The 13,539-nt window shown below is 61.5% G+C and overlaps 1 protein-coding gene across 2 annotated transcripts in view; it reads left to right on the top strand.

Moving 5' to 3' along the window:
• Window positions 1–12,442, top strand: part of FLNC (filamin C) — a 28,028-nt gene extending 15,586 nt beyond the window's left edge. Inside the window, exons 22-47 of one of the 2 annotated variants that reach the window (XM_060020856.1) lie at window positions 382–555; window positions 667–829; window positions 1,066–1,226; window positions 2,009–2,176; window positions 2,256–2,379; window positions 2,928–3,084; window positions 3,160–3,349; window positions 3,446–3,469; window positions 3,585–3,832; window positions 4,679–4,778; window positions 5,068–5,208; window positions 5,481–5,609; window positions 5,688–5,861; window positions 6,451–6,612; window positions 6,733–6,936; window positions 7,381–7,533; window positions 7,620–7,742; window positions 7,895–8,137; window positions 8,310–8,579; window positions 8,678–8,815; window positions 9,091–9,206; window positions 9,862–9,994; window positions 10,082–10,258; window positions 10,413–10,631; window positions 11,249–11,458; window positions 11,565–12,442. In XM_060020856.1, the coding sequence (XP_059876839.1) occupies window positions 382–555; window positions 667–829; window positions 1,066–1,226; window positions 2,009–2,176; window positions 2,256–2,379; window positions 2,928–3,084; window positions 3,160–3,349; window positions 3,446–3,469; window positions 3,585–3,832; window positions 4,679–4,778; window positions 5,068–5,208; window positions 5,481–5,609; window positions 5,688–5,861; window positions 6,451–6,612; window positions 6,733–6,936; window positions 7,381–7,533; window positions 7,620–7,742; window positions 7,895–8,137; window positions 8,310–8,579; window positions 8,678–8,815; window positions 9,091–9,206; window positions 9,862–9,994; window positions 10,082–10,258; window positions 10,413–10,631; window positions 11,249–11,458; window positions 11,565–11,752 (4,289 nt within the window). In that variant the 3' untranslated portion in view covers window positions 11,753–12,442. Of the gene's footprint in view, window positions 1–381; window positions 556–666; window positions 830–1,065; window positions 1,227–2,008; window positions 2,177–2,255; window positions 2,380–2,927; window positions 3,085–3,159; window positions 3,350–3,445; window positions 3,470–3,584; window positions 3,833–4,678; window positions 4,779–5,067; window positions 5,209–5,480; window positions 5,862–6,450; window positions 6,613–6,732; window positions 6,937–7,380; window positions 7,534–7,619; window positions 7,743–7,894; window positions 8,138–8,309; window positions 8,580–8,677; window positions 8,816–9,090; window positions 9,207–9,861; window positions 9,995–10,081; window positions 10,259–10,412; window positions 10,632–11,248; window positions 11,459–11,564 lie in introns of both variants that reach the window. The other variant, XM_060020855.1, reaches the window with a different exon arrangement.
• The last annotated feature ends 1,097 nt before the right edge of the window (window positions 12,443–13,539 follow it).

Below are 13,539 nucleotides of genomic sequence, written 5' to 3' on the forward strand. Positions count from 1 at the left end.
GTGACAAGAGTCAGGAGACAGTTCAGCTCAGCTCGGTGACTGTGAGTTACCATCTGCTGGGGGCCAGACCCTGGGCTAGGCACGGCGGGGTGTGCAGAGGAACCTAAGACCCAGACCCGCCCTCAAGGGGCGCACAGCCTGGTGGGGAGACTCAGGTGAACAGAGTGTCAGTATGTGGTGAGGGGAGCGAAGGCAGGGGCAGTGGGAGGCGGGGCCCGGAGCTCGGAGCTCGCAGGGCCGAGCAGGGCAGGGCTCAGGCTGGGGAGCAGCAGGTGGGGAGGAGGAGAGGCCTCAGAGTGGGGGAGGGAGGGCGCGCTGGGGTGAGCAGTTGTGTGAAGGCTGCCCCCAACCTATGCTGAGCTCTCGTCTCCTGGGAGCCAGGTGTCCTGCGTGAGGTGACCACTGAGTTCACTGTGGACGCAAGATCCTTGACAGCCACGGGTGGGAACCACGTGACGGCTCGCGTGCTCAACCCCTCGGGCGCTAAGACGGATACCTACCTGACAGACAACGGGGATGGCACCTACCGAGTGCAGTACACGGCCTACGAAGAGGGTGAGGGGCTGGGCTGAGCAGGGACGGTGGGGATCTGATGCCGGCATTTTCGGGGGTTGGGGAGGTAGGGGCCTCGCACACCCTGACTTGCACCGTGTGGCTGGCTTCCAGGAGTGCATTTGGTGGAGGTGCTGTATGATGACGTAGCTGTGCCCAAGAGCCCCTTCCGAGTGGGCGTGACTGAGGGCTGTGACCCCACTCGCGTCCGGGCTTTTGGGCCAGGCCTGGAGGGTGGCTTGGTCAACAAGGCTAACCGCTTCACTGTGGAAACGAGGTATTCCTCCCTCCGCCTTTCCTAACCTTGACCCTGATCCCAGCCACCTGGCCTCCCCCTTCACCCTTCTGTGTGTGCCTCATCCCCAGCCTATCCCCTGTCAAGGGTGCAAACCTCCCCCAGTGTCCGAACCCCTGTAGCTGGTCCCTTCTCAGCTGGGCCCCCAGCCCCCATTCAGCTTCTCCATCCCCACTCACTGGCCCTAGCGGAGCTGATATAGGGGTGTCATCTTGTAGGGGAGCTGGCACTGGGGGCCTAGGCCTAGCCATCGAGGGCCCGTCGGAAGCCAAGATGTCCTGCAAGGACAACAAGGATGGTAGTTGCACCGTGGAGTACATCCCTTTCACCCCTGGAGACTATGACGTCAACATCACCTTCGGGGGCCGGCCCATCCCAGGTGTGCACGGGGTGGGTGGGACTCAGGGAGGGCAGCAGGAGGCCTGCTCAGCAAGACAGAAACTGGAAGGAAGTCGGGTGTGGGGACTCATCCCTAGAGCAGGAAAGCCCCGAGCCCAGCCGGCAGGGAGGACGTGGAGCAGGCAGGCGCTGCGGTCACGGCCAAGAGGCAGGGCGGTGCGTGCAGTTCGTTCCCAGAGGTCCAGCACTGGTGTCTTGGCCCTTTGTCTGGAGCGCCAGACCTCGTGGGTTCGGTCACTCAGACACAGAGCAAGCCTCTGTCGCTGGCTCAGCAAGGACAGCCTCTCACACTCTCTCCCTCTCACTGTCTGCAAAGCAAGGAACCCCCCTGCCCTCCTGCATGGCCGAGTTGCTCAGGGCAGGGGTAGGGGTGGGGAGGGCGGGGTTATGTCTTCAATTATCACATAACTCGGGCCTGCTGAAATTGGACATTTCTCTTCCTTATCTAATTTCACGCTGGCAAAAATGCATTTTGTTACAGATACTCCACTTTTAACATTTTATTAATTTAGGAAGGCCTTCTTCCAGGCTTGTGGTCTAAATAAGTGGATTTGCCCAGCCGCAGTCCGTAGCCAAGCAGCCAAGCTTATTTTCCTTGTTTACATTTTCTTAGCAAGTCTCTAAGCGTTTGCACATTTGGTCTGGTCTCCCTGGGGCATTTCAAAGGCAAGGAAGGCGTCGTGTCGTCCTCCTCCTCGTTCGTCGGTGTCAGGTAGACCCTCCTGGGCAGGTGGGTAGGGGCTGATGTCCCTCTCCTTGCAGGGAGTCCATTCCGGGTGCCAGTGAAGGATGTGGTGGACCCTGGGAAGGTGAAGTGCTCCGGCCCAGGGCTGGGAGCCGGTGTCAGGGCCCGGGTACCCCAGACCTTCAAGGTGGACTGCAGCCAAGCTGGCCGGGCCGCCCTGCAGGTGGCCGTGCTGAGCCCCACAGGTATGGAATGTCTGGGGCAGGGTGGAGGGAGGCAGAAGTGATGCCAAAAGGCTTTGCTGACCCTGCTCCCCTTGCCCAGGTGTGGCTGAGCCTGTGGAGGTGCGTGACAATGGAGATGGCACCCATACCGTGCACTACACCCCAGCCACCGACGGGCCCTACACAGTCGCTGTCAAGTATGCCGACCAGGAGGTGCCACGCAGGTGAGGCCCAGCTTTGGGATCCTGTGCTGTGCTGAGCTCTGGGGAGCTCCCACCAGGGCCGCACCTGCAGGGCCACTGCAGGGCCCTGGAAACACCCCTCCTACTTGTCTTCGCCTCATCCCATCTCTGCTGCCCCATCCCGCTCTTCCTCAGGGCCCCCTGCCTGTCTCCACCCTGGAGGTGGCACAGCCCCAGGGGCTCTCCTCTGGCTGGGCTGTCCCTCCATGTAGATACAAAATTTACAAAATTAGTGCCTTGGGAAAAGGCACCATGTAGCTACAAAAAGGTGCGAGAGGGCAGCCTCCTGCATCCTCCTCTTTAAACAATTCACGGCATCTTCCTGGAGAATGGAGAAGAAATGCTCAGGCTTTGTCAGGGGCACAGCTGTGTGACCCTCCCCCAGACTCAGGCTGTGACCTGGTCCCTCCTCCCTGCCAGGAGTCATCTCCCCTGCTCATGAATGTGGGGAGGACTCCAGGCCCCAAACGAGACGGGATTCCCTTTGCCCCAGAGCTTGAGCCAACTGTCCATCCCTTCTGCCCCTCAAGCCCCTTCAAGATCAAGGTGCTTCCAGCCCACGATGCCAGCAAGGTGCGGGCCAGTGGCCCCGGGCTCAATGCCTCTGGCATCCCTGCCAGCCTGCCTGTGGAGTTCACCATCGATGCCCGGGATGCTGGGGAGGGCTTGCTCACTGTCCAGATCCTGGTGAGTCCATGTGCCGCCCCCCTCTCAGCTGAGGCTCTGGGCACAGGCTGGCCTTGACCTCTGTTCCTCCCCCAGGACCCTGAGGGTAAGCCCAAGAAGGCCAACATCCGAGACAATGGGGATGGCACGTACACCGTGTCCTACCTCCCGGACATGAGTGGCCGGTACACCATCACCATCAAGTATGGCGGTGATGAGATCCCCTACTCGCCCTTCCGCATCCACGCCCTGCCCACTGGGGACGCCAGCAAGTGCCTGGTCACAGGTGGGCACTCACCCCGCCTCCCCTGCCCCTCCCCCTCCCCCACCCCCACCCTCCCATCCTGAGCACTGCGTGGCTTACACTCTTCTCCATTTCCAGTGTCCATCGGAGGCCACGGCCTGGGTGAGTGCCCCTTCTCCTCTCTTTCTGCTGTGGGCTGAGGTGGTGGGAGAGTGGGGAACTGTGGGGGGCTGGGCACAGGCCCGCGGACCCCTGACCGGACATTCCTGTGTGGCAGGTGCCTGCCTGGGCCCCCGCATCCAGATTGGGGAGGAGACGGTGATCACGGTGGACGCCAAGGCAGCAGGCAAGGGGAAGGTGACGTGCACGGTGTCCACGCCGGATGGGGCAGAGCTTGACGTGGATGTGGTTGAGAACCACGACGGCACCTTCGACATCTACTACACAGCGCCCAAGCCGGGCAAGTACGTCATCACCATCCGCTTTGGAGGCGAGCACGTCCCCAACAGTCCCTTCCACGTGCTGGTAAGCTCCGCGGCCACAGTGGGACTAGGGCGGCTGGGGAGGTGGGCCGGGCCCTCTTAGTGGTAGCAGGGGATCCCAGAACCTGTCCCCACATCTGATGGATCAGGGACCCAGAGTGCCCCAGAGTCGAGTCTTTGCTTTCCGTGCAGCCTCCCAACCCAGGAGGTGAGCACAGCCCTGCTTCTGGCCCCTCTGGTGGTTGGTCAGCTCTCTCTGGTGGAACTTGCCGTGTTCCTTCTGACCCCCGGGCCCACTGTCCCTGTACATCTCCCCAGGGTGGCCCTGCAGGACGATGAAGCCCTCCAGAGGGTAGAGCACCCAAGATATCCATCCTGCCCTGTGGGTAGCCCGGGACTTCAGGTCCCTGGGCCATTCTCTGCGTCAGCTCGTGGTCACTCGAGCTGGCGTGTACCGGCTTGCTGCGTCCTGTGCCCTCCCGCGCCTGGCTTCCCAGGCGTGAGACTCCATGCCCCGCGTGGAGGAGCCCTCTGACTGAGCAGCTGCACAGGCCCACTACCTACCCCGCACACTGGGCACTGCCACCTCCCACCCGGGCCACACCTCGCCCCCCTCCTCCTCTTCCTTCATTTCTTCTCTTCTTCAGGGGCCAGGACTGGGGCATGGTTTGGGGTCATCTTGGGGGAGCAGGCGGGAGTCAGGCTGGGCAGACGGATCCCCAGGCTGGGCGCGGCACCTCTTCTCTTGCAGCTGACACGCCTCTCCTGCCCTCTGGCTTCACCATTAACCATCTTTTTCTTTGCTCATTTGCTCTGACTTCAGTCATGGCTCAGGCCAAGCTCCCCAGGCCTTCCCCAGCCAATGACTGTTCCCTCTCACCTGCCACAGGCCACAGAGGAGCCAGTGGTGCCCGTGGAGCCAATGGAGTCCATGCTGAGACCCTTCAACCTGGTCATCCCCTTCACTGTGCAGAAAGGGGAGCTCACAGGTACTGCCCCGGGGCCCTGAGGCATGAGGGCTCAAAGGGAGGACACCTGTGTCCAGGCCCAGAGCAGGGAAGCAAGCTACCCAGGGTCACACAGCAAGTTGGGCAGAGCTGGAACTCAGACTCCAGCTTTCTGTCTCCCAGGTCAGGGTTCATCCTGACGCTCCAGGCTGTCTCCTGGTGCCTGACCTCTGGGGTAGAAGCAGAACCACACAGGAGTGGGGGCCTGGGGCAGCAAAGGGGGTTGAGGTAGGAGAAACTGGGGTCCCCCACTTAACCCTCTGCCTGGCAGGGGAGGTGCGGATGCCCTCTGGGAAGACCGCCCGGCCCAGCATCACTGACAACAAGGATGGCACCATCACGGTGAGGTACGCACCCACCGAGAAAGGCCTGCACCAGATGGGGATCAAGTATGACGGCAACCACATCCCTGGTGAGTCGGGGGCCAGGCTGGGCTTGGCTGGGCTGAGAGGAGCCCATAGTGACTTCACCCTCATCTGCCTTCTTTCAACAAATCTTTATTGAGCACCTGCTGTGTGCAGACACCATGTGAGGCCTGGGAAGTCTGGTGCCCTGGTGGGAGGCCCCTGTGGCAGAGATGCAGGGCTCAGCAGGGAGCCTGTGGGGAGGTGCGGGGGCCGAGGTGGGCTCAGGCAGCTCCTGTCCTCACTATTGACCCAGCCCCCTTTCTCCGACCACCCCCAGGGAGCCCCCTGCAGTTCTACGTGGATGCCATCAACAGCCGCCACGTCAGTGCCTATGGGCCAGGCCTGAGCCATGGCATGGTCAACAAGCCGGCCACCTTCACCATCGTCACCAAGGATGCTGGGGAAGGTGAGGGGAGCTGGGTGGGGGCAGCCAGTGCAGGGGTGAGGGCAGGACCTCTGATCTCAGCCCTTCCTCCACCCACAGGGGGTCTGTCCCTGGCCGTGGAGGGCCCGTCCAAGGCAGAGATCACCTGCAAGGACAACAAGGATGGCACCTGCACCGTGTCCTACCTCCCCACGGCGCCTGGAGACTACAGCATCATCGTGCGATTTGACGACAAGCACATTCCGGGGAGCCCCTTCACAGCCAAGATCACAGGTGGGTGGACGTGTGGGCACACAGCCTGCCACACACACCCCAGCACACAACGGATGTGCAAGCCCAGTATGTTCAAGTAAGTCACCGGGGCGTTAGGGTAGGGCCCCCTCGAGGTGGAAGAGGTCATTTTTGGATAAATGTAAGGAACACTCTATCCTCTAGAGCAGGTGAGAAACATCCAGCCACCCTTTGAAAACAAATCTTGTTGAGTTTTTTAAGTCAGGGTACTGATAATCCCTTTTGATAGATGAGGAAGCCAGCAGGCCCAGAGGGGCTAAGCAACTTGATCAGAGCCACACAGCGGGAAAGGGCTATGGGCTGTCTGGCCCAGTCTAGTTTTTTGGTTCCATGCAATCACGTGACTCAGGATTTACATTCGTGTAAATTAGGGATTTAACCCATTCAGGACTGGGGCATCCCCAGGGGAGCTGGGTGTGAATGGAGACTGCGCTCTCCCTGGTCTCTCTGTGCCTCTGGGTGGTCCCCAGACTCTGTTGAGTCCAGCAGGGGCTGCCAGGAAGTCTCCTGATCTCCATGAGGGCAGGGCCTGCCTGGAGTCACACTGCCTGACATGCCAACTCTCCCCCAGGTGATGACTCAATGAGGACGTCACAGCTGAACGTGGGCACCTCCACGGATGTGTCACTGAAGATCACCGAGAGTGACCTGAGCCTGCTGACCGCCAGCATCCGCGCCCCCTCGGGCAACGAGGAGCCCTGCCTGCTGAAACGCCTGCCCAACCGGCACATTGGTGAGCACGGGGCCACGGGAGGGGCCCGGCGGGGTGGGGGGGGCGAGGAAGGCGGGGGCAGCCGCAAAGGAACACTGCCAGGCCCAGGGCTCCATTCATGCCTGACCTCCCTCCCAACAGGCATCTCCTTCACCCCCAAGGAGGTTGGGGAGCATGTGGTGAGCGTGCGCAAGAGCGGCAAGCACGTCACCAACAGCCCCTTCAAGATCCTGGTGGGACCGTCTGAGATCGGGGATGCCAGCAAGGTGCGGGTCTGGGGCAAGGGCCTGTCCGAGGGACACACGTTCCAGGTGGCGGAGTTCATCGTGGACACTCGTAATGCAGGTGCTTCTTGCCCCAGAGACCCCTCATTTCAGCTTGTGCCGCCAGTGACGACTAGTCCTTTCCTGCCCCGTGCCCCTTGGCCGTACACTCCTCCCTGAACTTCCTGGCCCAGTCTCTGCTGAGATTCACATTCTGGGGCCCCTTTGGGGAGAGTGAATGTCCCCATGTCACTTCTCCCATGTTTCAGAGAAAGCTCAGCTTTACTGAGTTTGGCTCTCCGTTGCTCACTAGAACCCAAGAGGCCTGCCTTAGGAATTTTCCAGACTACCTATCCCCGACCCTCTGGGTCAGTGCCTGGCTCACCCCTTCTCCTCCTGCTGAGGCATCTTTTGTTAGTGGTTGATACACCTTGGGTGCCTGTTCCGGACAGAGCCTGTAGTTTGGGGAGGGGAGAGCAGAACAGCAGTGGGGACTGAGGGAGACGTGTCCCTTGTTCCCTGCTAGGTTATGGGGGCCTGGGGCTGAGTATTGAAGGCCCTAGCAAGGTGGACATCAACTGTGAGGATATGGAGGACGGCACATGCAAAGTTACCTACTGCCCCACGGAACCGGGCACCTACATCATCAACATCAAGTTTGCCGACAAGCACGTGCCTGGTAAGGCGCTGAGCTGCTGCTGGGACAGGCCAAGAGGCCAGCGACGAGTGATCTGAGACGCCCGACCCTCCCTTTCTCCCCTACAGGAAGCCCCTTCACGGTGAAGGTTACAGGCGAGGGCCGCATGAAGGAAAGCATCACCCGGCGCAGGCAGGCGCCCTCCATTGCCACCATCGGCAGCACCTGTGACCTCAACCTCAAGATCCCAGGTGGGAGGCAGGAGCCGGGGGGGTGGGGGTGGGGGGTGGGGTGGGGGCGGGAGCAGGGCAATGGGGAAGGCCCAGGGCCTGCCCCCACGGTCTCTGTCCTGCTGGCTCGTTTCTTACCTTCCTCCCCGCCTTGGGCTCCATGCGTCGCACAGGGAACTGGTTCCAGATGGTGTCGGCCCAGGAGCGCCTGACGCGCACCTTCACGCGCAGCAGCCACACGTACACCCGCACAGAGCGCACGGAGATCAGCAAGACTCGGGGCGGAGAGACCAAGCGTGAGGTGCGGGTGGAGGAGTCCACCCAGGTTGGCGGAGACCCCTTCCCCGCCGTCTTCGGGGACTTCCTGGGCCGGGAACGCCTGGGCTCTTTTGGCAGCATCACCCGGCAGCAGGAGGGTGAGCAGGGCGGGGCTGGGGTCTTCACAGGGAGGCTGGGCTCTCCGTCCCTCGGGACAAGAGGGGGCGGCTGTTGGTCTGAGTGGAGGAGGGGGTTTTACTGAGGCAGGGAGGGAAGGGCCAGGGCCAGGAGCAGCCCCCGTGTCGCCCTGACATTCCCCACCTGCTGCAGGTGAGGCCAGCTCTCAGGACATGACCGCACAGGTGACCAGCCCGTCAGGCAAGACGGAAGCCGCAGAGATCGTGGAGGGAGAGGACAGCGCGTACAGTGTGCGCTTTGTGCCCCAGGAGATGGGGCCCCACACGGTCACCGTCAAGTACCGCGGCCAGCATGTGCCAGGCAGCCCCTTTCAGTTCACCGTGGGGCCACTGGGTGAAGGCGGTGCCCATAAGGTGCGAGCTGGAGGCACAGGGCTGGAGCGAGGGGTGGCCGGCGTGCCAGGTAAGGGGCAGGGGGCCAGGGCGGGGGGCGGGGGCAGGGCAGCCACCAGGGTGGACCATGGTGCTGAGGAGCTGCCCCTGTCCCGTTTCCATCTGCAGCCGAGTTCAGCATCTGGACCCGAGAAGCGGGTGCTGGGGGCCTGTCTATTGCTGTGGAGGGTCCCAGCAAGGCGGAGATTGCATTTGAGGACCGCAAAGATGGCTCCTGTGGGGTCTCCTATGTTGTGCAGGAACCAGGTGGGTGTCCACCACGGGGCTGGGCCTGCCTGACCTTCCAGACTGGGTTTCTGCTCGCCCAGGCAGGAGATGGGGCTACTGAACCAACTCTTCACCTGGGCTGCCGCTCTTTCTCTGCCCTGTCTCCCTCCACCCCACACTCCTGGGAATGCACGTCTGTCTCCAGAGCTGAGCCCCGACCCAGGAGCTTGTTCTGGGATGAGGCCAGGGTGGAGGGGGTTCCACCCAGCTGTCCCCAGTCCTGGGGCCTGTGCTGACTGGCCTTCCCTCCCCAGGTGACTATGAAGTCTCCATCAAGTTCAACGATGAGCACATCCCAGACAGCCCTTTTGTGGTACCCGTGGCCTCCCTCTCAGACGACGCTCGCCGTCTCACTGTCACTAGCCTCCAGGTGTGTGCCTGGGGGCCCCTTTGCCACCCTGAGAGATGGGCAGAAGTAGAGGATGGCAGGCCCATGTGGCCAGGGACTTAGCGGTGACCTTGGAAGGTCCAGAAAGACAGATGTCCCCTCTCTCCCAGTGTCTGTACAGCAGGGGACTCCATTCCCCCTCCCAGCTGCCCCTCAGGAGCCCTTGTGCCTCTCCTCCCCTGTCCCCTACCCCTACTCCAGAACTGGGCTCTGTGCCCCAATCTTCACCTCCCCTGGGAGCCTCCCCATCGGCCCACCTCCCCCATCGAGCGCCCCCAGGGCAGTCTAGGCCACACCCCTCCTTCCTCATCCCAGCTACTGTTTGCAGTCCACACACAGCACCGTCCTAGCACTGGCTTCTCTGCTGCCAGGCCTGCTTTATGGTTTCTGGGTCTTACCTCCTCAACCAGGACAGGGCACGTCATGTGTCGTCCCCACCATGCCCAGCCACAGCCAGGTGGCCCCACCTCATAGCAAGTGGATGCCAAGGCCACAGACCCTGCCTCCACCTCCCATCACAGCCCTGTTCAGAGCCTCCCTGAGCTGGGCTGGGCGTGCAGTGAGATCAGTGCCGGGCTGCAGAGACGAGCCCTCCAGACCCTGCCAGGAGTCTGAGCACCCTCTGTGGCCTCTGCAGGAGACGGGGCTCAAGGTGAACCAGCCGGCGTCCTTTGCGGTGCAGCTGAATGGTGCCCGGGGCGTGATCGATGCCAGGGTGCACACGCCCTCGGGTGCGGTGGAGGAGTGCTACGTCTCTGAGCTGGACAGTGGTGAGCTGGCCCTCTCCCTGCCAGGCTGGGACTTTCTGGGAAGGGGAGGGAAGGACAAAGGCTCACCCACCAACGTCTGACCCACAGACAAGCACACCATCCGTTTCATCCCCCACGAGAATGGCGTCCACTCCATTGACGTCAAGTTCAACGGTGCCCACATCCCTGGCAGTCCCTTCAAGATCCGAGTTGGGGAGCAGAGCCAGGCTGGGGACCCAGGCTTGGTGTCAGCCTATGGTCCTGGGCTCGAGGGAGGCACTACAGGTGAGTGCCTGGGGCTGGGGAGGAGGGGTGGACATTGGTCTGCCCCAGAGGCGGGGCAGCGCTGATGAGACCTGCTCCGGGGAGCCTGGGCCCATCCCAGTTCTGGACCCCAAGCCCTTCCTGTCTACACCCTTGCTACCTCTCTGGTCCCCAGGAGTGTCATCGGAGTTCATTGTCAACACCCTGAATGCGGGCTCGGGGGCCTTGTCTGTCACCATCGACGGCCCCTCCAAGGTGCAGCTGGACTGTCGGGAATGTCCTGAGGGCCACGTGGTCACTTACACTCCCATGGCCCCTGGCAACTACCTCATCGCCATCAAGTATGGTGGCCCCCAGCACATTGTGGGCAGCCCCTTCAAGGCCAAAGTCACAGGTGAGTGTCCTGGGTGGGGGGAAGGTCCCTCCAGCCCATTCCATACTGGCTGGCTCCAGTGGCCATTCACATCCGGGTCATATGCCCCAAACATCGGGGTCAGGTTACCAGGAATAAAGTGGGCCTGGCTTTACACGTCACCCCATTCTCCACGTGGACTCATGTACATCATTTAAAAAAATCAAGTCCTTGCTCTTTATCGTCCATCACTTGACTAACCTTTTCCCTGCGGCGGCTCCCCAAGCTTTCGCTTAACTTTCTGCCCTCCTCTTCCCACATTTCTGGCTTCCAAGAAGACAGAGCTCAGTAAAGGTTCAGCCAGCTTTCCTTTTGGAAGCTGCGTGAAGGATTAGTTGGATACATGTTCCTTTTCAAAGCAGGACTCTACCCTGTGACTTGGGGTCCCAGGCAAAGCCCAGAAGTCGGGTGTGGGGGGAGCCATCGAGGCTCCAGACCTCGAGATAAGCCTGCCCCGGAGCCGTGTGGAACGGGCTGCCACTCCTAGCACGCTGCATCTGAGGAAGGGGACGCGGGGCTGTCAGCGCTGGCACACGGCCTACCGCCTGGGGAAGAGCAGGCCTCTGACTAGGCTCGTGGCCACCCACTCTGCCTCTCAGGTCCCCGGCTGTCTGGAGGCCACAGCCTTCACGAAACGTCCACGGTCCTGGTGGAGACTGTGACCAAGTCGTCCTCAAGTCGGGGTTCCAGCTATAGCTCCATCCCCAAGTTCTCCTCAGATGCCAGCAAGGTGGTGACACGGGGCCCTGGGCTGTCCCAGGCCTTTGTGGGCCAGAAGAACTCGTTCACCGTGGACTGCAGCAAAGCAGGCAGGCAGCGGGGGGAAAGGGGGCAGACCCCCAGGGTGGGCAGGTGCGCGGGAACGTGGGCCCAAGGGCCTGGGGTGAGCCTGACCCTCGCTCCCTCTCTCTCCAGGCACCAACATGATGATGGTGGGTGTGCACGGGCCCAAGACCCCCTGTGAGGAGGTGTATGTGAAGCACATGGGGAACCGGGTGTACAACGTCACCTACACCGTCAAGGAGAAAGGGGATTACATCCTCATCGTCAAGTGGGGCGACGAAAGTGTCCCTGGAAGCCCCTTCAAAGTCAATGTGCCCTGAATCCCAGAAGTGCCTCCCCCGGCCTCGGCCCCCACCTCTGGCCACACACACTCACAGACACACACACACACAAATAGGCCACACCCAGATGCACGCACGCAGAATCAGACACCACAAACACCTGCCCTGGGGGTGGAAGGAGTGGCACTGCCCCCCTCCCTGCCCCCCCAGGTTGGAAGGCCTCGTCCGTCTCAGGGCAGTGTCCCTGCCTCAGACGTGACATGAGGGCGAACTGGAGGTTGGGGGGCCAGGGAAGCCCTGAGTTTTCTGGCGGGGCTGAGGCCAGTGGGGGAGCACGTGTCTGGGGGTGTCTGCATGTGTGAGAGAGGTCGCCCTCAAACTGCACTGCCAGCGGGGCCTCCTTGCCACTGAGGACTGCATCCGGCCCCTCTGGTGGCCACAACCCCAGAGCGTTAAGGACTTGGAAGAGAAAGCACAATCACAGGAGAAAATGGACCCAGCAGCAGCAGGCTTGGTGCGTGTCCTGGCCCCGGGCAATTGAGATCCCAGCCAGGCTTCCTGGGGGACTGATTTCTCTTTTTTTTTTTTAAGATTGCACAGCTCTGCCCCATGGGGGGCTTTTTTTTTTACACACTGCGAGGCCCAGCTTTCTGGGGGGCTTTTGCACATGTCATGCGGCTCAGCTGGGAGCCGTTTAGGTGGAAAACAAATAAAGTGCGGCCTGTCGCAGAGGCCTGGCTGTTCCTTGTGTGTGTGCTCCCCACGGCTGGCCACCAGGCCCTGGGAGGCAGAGGCTGGCTGCCTCTCCCCTGGAGGACCGAGTCAGGTCAAGGGGGAGGGCCTGGGGCAGAGAGCGGCCCCCTCTGGGCCATCTGTTTGGGGAGGTCTGGAATGTTGACAGAATGCTTGAAAGAAGGGGCTGGGGGGGCATGCCAGGGATGTGGGCTTGGTCCTCAGATTCCTGGAGAGCTGGTGGGTGGGAGAGGGAGGTGGACACTATGTTCTAGAAGACTGCCCTAGGACCACCAGGAGGCCAGTTTCCACTCAGCCTGATCTCAAGGATGTTCTCAAAATTTTTAGGACCTTAAAACAGCACTGGCTCAAGCAGTAATGCTCCTCACCCAGCAGGCAGGCACAAACCCAGGAACCTTTCACTCCAGCCAGGCCCTGGGTCAAAGCTGGGCCTGCTCCCTCCCCACCTCCAGCCCTGACCTGGCTTAGGTCCTCCCTCCTGAACTGGCCCCTCCACTAGCCTTCCTGGCCCACCAGCCAGCTCCCTCCAACTAGCCCTCCACACTGCAGCCAGAGGGCGGGGTCACATCACAGGGACTATGGCCCTCTCTGGCCCAGGGCCCTTCTGTGGCTCCCTTCTCTCCAGGCTAGTCTACGTGTCCTAACAAGGCCTCCAAGGCCTATAGGTTCAGACACCAGCCTTCCTACCCATTCATTCAAAAAGCCCCCCAGGGGCTTCCCTGGTGGCGCAGTGGTTGAGAATCTGCCTGCTAATGCAGAGGACACGGGTTCGAGCCCTGGTCTGGGAGGATCCCACACGCCGCGGAGCAACTAGGCCCGTGAGCCACAACTACTGAGCCTGCGCGTCTGGAGCCTGTGCTCCGCAACAAGAGAGGCCGCGATAGTGAGAGGCCCGCGCACCGTGATGAAGAGTGGCCGCCGCTTGCCACAACTAGAGAAAGCCCTCGCACAGAAACGAAGACCCAACACAGCAAAAATTAATTAATAAACTTCTACCCCCAACATCTCAAAAAAAAAGGCCCCCAGCCCCCAGTCGGGCACTGTGCCCATTCCTCACTGCACCCTCCACCTCT

Source organism: Delphinus delphis, chromosome 9 (genome assembly GCF_949987515.2).
Source record: "Delphinus delphis chromosome 9, mDelDel1.2, whole genome shotgun sequence".
NCBI lineage: Eukaryota > Metazoa > Chordata > Mammalia > Artiodactyla > Delphinidae > Delphinus > Delphinus delphis.